General features: G+C 37.9%; 1 protein-coding gene across 1 annotated transcript; it reads left to right on the top strand.

Moving 5' to 3' along the window:
* The first annotated feature begins 5,591 nt into the window (after positions 1-5,591).
* LOC142608928 (uncharacterized) lies at positions 5,592-5,975 on the top strand. The gene has a single exon (XM_075780584.1). It carries the CDS (start codon positions 5,592-5,594, stop codon positions 5,973-5,975), a length of 384 nt encoding a protein of 127 aa, XP_075636699.1.
* Positions 5,976-6,000: the final 25 nt, after the last annotated feature.

Genomic DNA, 6,000 nt, shown 5'->3' with positions numbered 1-6,000 from the left:
AAGTGAAGTCCACTTTATTGTAGGTACCACAAGAAATGTGATCACCATACTATGGATTGCTATGCTTTGAGAAATATCTTCCATGATAGGGTAGCCAAGGGAGATTTGGTTATCAAAGCTGGGAAGAGAGCTAACCCAAGAATACGTAGACCAGAGGTAGCAATGACTTTCTTCATAGGTTGAGAGGATCCTATGGAAGAAGAAGCAGAGAATATGGCCATCAATAGCTCAGCACCGCCACCATTGGTAGACGAAGAGATGATAGCAAGAATCTAGCAGGAAGATAAAATACTTTCATTTCTTGAAGGAACAGGTCTTAAACCAATGGCTGGAAGAGAAACAGCCCAAGCCTTGACTAGGGTGATGGAAAGGAACCATGAAGTGGCCGTTGTTGAAAGGAGTTTAATGCAAATGGCATACCAAGAAGCAAAGGATTTAGTCACTTTTTCTAATAAAGATCTAGTCAATCGAGCTGTTGATGGAGATAGACCTTCATATGTCACTGCCTTGTGGGAGCATCTCAAATCAAAAAGGCATTGGTAGACACTAGTGCATCCACTAATATTCTACCTCTCCCAACTTTTGATGCCTTAAGAATTTCGAGGGAAAGAACTATTCTAGAGCCAATGGAAGTGGCAGGAATAGGAGCTTTATGTTAGGATTAGTGCCATTAAATCCTATTGTATGATGCTATGTATGTTATTATGTATGACGTTATGCATGACTTCATGTTGTGATTAATAAAGTTGTTTTATTATAATCTAAAATAATGGCAACATGAATATTCGGACATTATCATATAGTCCATGAGATGCATAGTATGTGATTTATGTGATTTAGTCACAGAAGATATAAGTCACAAGTTCTTTGTAAATTCAAAATTTTAGTTCGTAGTCGGTGATGAAATTGGGCGTTTTATCTGCGAAGAGTATAACATATCAACTAAGACGATTTGTCTTGATCATGGAAGTGGAGATTTCTAGTTGATGTGTTGATATATTTTAAAAGTACATATTGAACTGGACTACTGTGAGATTTATTATTCTCCTAACGACTGTCAATTGAATAATAAATCTCACGACTTCTATTTGCATAAACTCTTAATCCTAAGAGGATAATGGACCTGATCATGAAATGTAGGTTGCTTTAATATATCAAGAGTGAGATCTAAGGTAACAATCAAAATCTCAGTATGTTGGGCAGCCACATTTAGTGTTGATGAAATTCATAGTCTCTTAACGGAGATATAAAATATTCCCTTGAGATAAGTTTAATAGGTTCAGTTATTCAGAAAGTTAGGCTTAACCACTTTGGTAAGAAGTTACTAAAGTATATATTTATGAGATTGGATTTCATAAATATATGTTGAATAACTTTAAAGGATTAAACCGGGTACTCAAGGATAAAATGTAGTAATTTACAAAGTGGCAGTCTATTCATGACTTTGTATTACTACGAATATTTTATGAAGGGGTTACATGTACAATAAAGTCTTGGGATATAATTTATAAATAAGGCCTAGAGTGCAATTATATTTATATAGTGGTATTAAATATAATTAATGGTAACTTTGGACTTGTCAAGAGTTGACAGAAAAGCTCAAGGCCTATTAGAGCTAGTGTCTTATTGGTCTATTTTGGTCCAACTCCAAGCCACACACTTAAGCCCAATTGGAAAGGCCCAAAAGGCCAGCCCAATTAGATAATCAGTTAAATACAAAGGGAGAAACATACAGAATTTTCTGTAGAGAATTAAGAAGAACATCATTGAGAAGTGGTGTGTATGTAAGTGTTAGACACTTTGACATTCTCCCTTTGTAAACTGATTGAGAGACTACACATCTTGGGCGTAAAGTGGAACTGGAGTGAAGATCAAAAGTATTCCCAAGTGCTTCCGATCTTTGTTTTGAAATTCACCACACCAAGGTACGCTATCTTGTTCTTGAATTCTGAAACTTACATAGTGCATGTTATCGATTGTAAATGAAGTAGATCCGTTATATTTTTGCTGCGTATGTTTTGTATGAGATACAAATCATGTTTAATCCTACACTTTACAGCAGAATACTCTGGGGCATGTGTCTTTAGATCTTAGAGTTTGGCCAATTCGGGTACTCACTTTCATGCATATGATGGAAGGGAATACATCTTACCACATCATCTTAGTACGTCCATGGCTGAAGGCATATAAAGCAGTGGCTTTCACATATCATCAATGTGTGAAGGCTATTTGGAGGAACAAGTAGGTAGTTATCGTGGCCACCAAGATGCCTTTTGATAGAGCAGAACTTCATTTCACTGAAGCAGATTTATATCAAGAGTACGAACCTGAAGGTGAGAATAGAATTCTTCCTTTCAATCCTATTGCCTTGCAAGCAAAAGAAGAAGATGATGGTGAAGTGGCAAAATAAGAAAGGCCTTCCACGATAAGAAGGATCACCGGGCCTAATGGCTGGGTGGTATATGAATTCTAACGGTTAAAGGAAGGGGATGAGAAGAATGGTGAGCCTAATTCCCTTAATCCAACACACCAACCAGAGAAAGTTCATACAACTGAGGAGTTTGTGAAAGAAGCCCTTAAGTGTATGAATGATGGTGTTAAGAATGTGCAAGAAGAACTCATTGAAGTCAACCTGGGTGATGGTGAAAAAGATGAGAAAATGGTAAAAATTAGCAAGAATTTGTTCGAAAAGGAGAGAGGAAAGCTGATAGCTTTGTTGAAAGAATACAATGATGTTTTTGCTTGGAGTTATCAAGAAATACCAAGTTTAAGTCCGAACCTGGTAGTGCACAAACTGAAGGTCGATCCTAATGCTTGATCTGTGAAACAACCACTGAGGAAATATCGTTTAGATGTGGAGGAAAAGATAAAACTTGAAGTGCAAAAGTTTTTAAAGGAAATATTCTTTGAGGAGATTGAATACCCAAGCTGGTTAGCTAACATAGTTCCTATAAAGAAGAAAAATAGTCAGATAAGAGTTTGTGTAGATTTTCAAGATCTTAATAAAGCCTACCTAAAAGATGAATTCTCATTTCCTAATGTTGATATTATGGTAGATGCAGTGGCTAGTCACTAGCGTTTCTCTTCTATGGATGGTTATAGTGGGTATAATCAAATCCTTGTGGACCCGACAGATGCTCTGAAAACTGCTTTCAGGACACCTTTTGGGAACTACTTCTATATGGTGATGCCTTTCGGACTAAAGAATGCTGGTGCAACGTATCAAAGAACCATGACCTTGATCTTTGGAGACATGCTGCATAAGTAAGTGGAAGATTACATTGATGAACTTGTAGTAAAAGCGAATAATCCTTTTAAGCATTTGGTGCACCTGAGACAAGTCTTTAAAAGATTTAGAAAGCATAGTTTGAAGATGAACCCTTCCAAGTGTGCCTTTGGGGTATCTTCAAGGAAATTCTTGGGATTTCTTGTTCATCATAGGGGAATTGATTTAGACCCTATGAAGGTTGAAGCAATAACTACTCTCAGTCCTCCTACAACTCTAAAAGAGTTGAGAAACTTTATGGGAAAAGTTTCTTATTTGAGGAGATTCATTCCAAGCTTAGCCGAGATCTTAAAGCCTCACGTGGAGCAAACAAATAAAAGAGTAACTTTTGTATGGTGTGATTAATGCCAATATGTATTTAAGAAAATTCAGATGATATTGGCAGATCCCCACACCATGGTGGCCTATGTACCTAGGAAACCCTTGCTATTGTACATAGCAAATATGGAGCAATTCTTTGGAGCAATTGTTAGCTCAGGAATAGGAAGGGGTAGAGAAGCCAATGTACTATATAAGTAGGCTTATGAAGGGACTAGAGCTAAGATACTCAACTGCTGAGAAAGTATGTTTGTCTTTAGGTTTTACTGTGACGAAGTTCAATAATTACTTTCTAGGACATAATGTGCAACTGGTGACTAAGAGTAATCCTGTGAAGTATCTTTTGACACGATCTCAATTATCAGGAATGCATACGGCCAACCACCATTAAAGGCCAGGTAGTGGTTGATCTGCTAGCTAATTTTCTTGTGACAAGTGATTTTTCACCCCCTTAACAGGAAATTATGGTGACAGAGGAACAAGAGTGGTCAGTGTATTTTGATGGGTCATCTACAGTTCAAGGAAGAGGGATAGGAGTAGTCTTAAAGTCACTAGGGGAAAAGCATACGTTTGCCTATAAATTAGATTTCCCTGGTTCTAACAATGAAGTAGAATATGAAACCTTGTTGGTAGGACTGAAGGCTGCTAGAAGGTTAGGTATAAAAGGGTTGAAGGTATTTGGTGACTCTGAGTTAGTGATAAAACAAGTTGAGAGAATTTATGGAGTGAAGAATCCTAATCTGGATGCTTACAGATTTGCGGTGCAAAAAGTCATGGAACACTTTACTTTCATAGAGTACAAGGTGGTTAACAGAGATAAGAACAAGCTTGCTGACTCGCTAGCTACTCTAGCCACCAAGTCTGTACTAAAGAAAGAAAATATGACCCTTCGAATTGAGAAGTAGCTTAGTTTAGTTCAAGATGAACTATGTTTCCCTTAGGATTTGTGAGAACCCTTGTTAAAAGCAATGGCTCAAGGAAAGTGTGTTAAGTCAAAGTTACTAGCAATTATGAAAGACTTCCTTAGGATCAATGGAGATTTGTTTCTTAGGGGAGTAGAAGGTTTGCTAAAGAAATGTGTTTCAAGGCAGGAGGGATTGACGTTGTTGCATAGATTGCACTATGATATTTGTGGTGTAAATCTTGATGTCAACCTCTATAGGAGATTGCAAAGGCTAGGGGTCTTCTGGCCAGAGATGGCCAGTGATGTTAAGGATGAACAACGGAGTTGTAAAACTTGTTATGTTATTCCTCTAGATCAAGCAAAAGTGCTTAATGGTGAGTTATTGGAAGAAGATTGGTAGGATCCATACTTAAGATACCTTTTACAAGGTATTTTTCCTATTGATGGTGTACAAAGAGAGAAGTTGAAAAAATATGTGACTGGGTTTAAAGTGGTAGATGAGAAATTGTTCAAAAGAAGTTTCCAAGGGAGATGGATGGTATGTATTCCTACTAAAGAATTTAATAGCGTTCTTTCAGACTTGCATGAAGGAGAACCAGCAAGACACCCGGGTGGGAGAAAGCTATGGTAAAAGGATGCTCAAGACTTTGCAAAAAAATGTCAAGAATGCCAAAGGCTGGGAGATGAAATACACACCAACCATCAGAGTCTTCATCCAACTGTGGCTCCATATCCATTCCACAATTGGGAGCTGGATTTTATAGGACCTATAAACCCCCCCCCCCCTCTAAAGGATGTACATGGATATTGGTAACCACTGAGCTATTTACCAAGTGGGTAGAAGTTGTGGCTCTAAAGAAGGCAACAGGTAGCTCAGTGGCTAATTTCTTGAGGGAGAATATAATATGTCGTTTTGGGGTACCCAAAAAAATTATTTCTGACAATGGTATGCCATTCCTAAATAAGGTGCATCATTTAATAGACTGATACTCCATTTCTCACACGACATCTACACCTTATTGTCCCAAGGGAAATGGTCAAGTTGAGGCCTCTAACAATAGATTGCTGAAGATATTGAAAAAAATGACTAAGGAGAATGGAAAGGGGTGGAAGGAGGAGCTTCCTATAGCTTTATGGGCTCATAGAAAAGCCAAATCACAAGCTACAAGAGCTTCACCCTTTTCTTTAGTCTATGGCACAAAGGCTATTATCCCAATAGATTTAGTAAGGCCAGCGGTGAAACTGGCAAAAATTGCAGGAATACCCAGAAAAGACACTTTGAAAATTATGGAGGAAATGCATGACAACGCTACCTCTCATTACCGCCTTTACCAGGCTAACATGAAGGCTAAGCATGAAGGCCAAGTCAAAGAAAGGAAGTTTCAAGTAGGAGAACTTGTTAGGAAAGCTGCCCCGCATGTACAAGGAGTTGCTAGAGTTGTAAAATATAAGTTTTCTCCAAAATGAGAAGGACCATACATAGTAGAGGAAG

The sequence above is a fragment of the Castanea sativa genome, chromosome 9 (genome assembly GCF_040712315.1).
Source record: "Castanea sativa cultivar Marrone di Chiusa Pesio chromosome 9, ASM4071231v1".
In the NCBI taxonomy this organism is placed as follows: domain Eukaryota; kingdom Viridiplantae; phylum Streptophyta; class Magnoliopsida; order Fagales; family Fagaceae; genus Castanea; species Castanea sativa.
This window is presented reverse-complemented; position numbering and strand designations above follow the sequence as displayed.

Excerpts from the sequence above, each read along its gene's own strand:
- LOC142608928 (XM_075780584.1), top strand. The coding sequence starts at position 5,592 with ATGACTAAGGAGAATGGAAAGGGGTGGAAGGAGGAGCTTCCTATAGCT.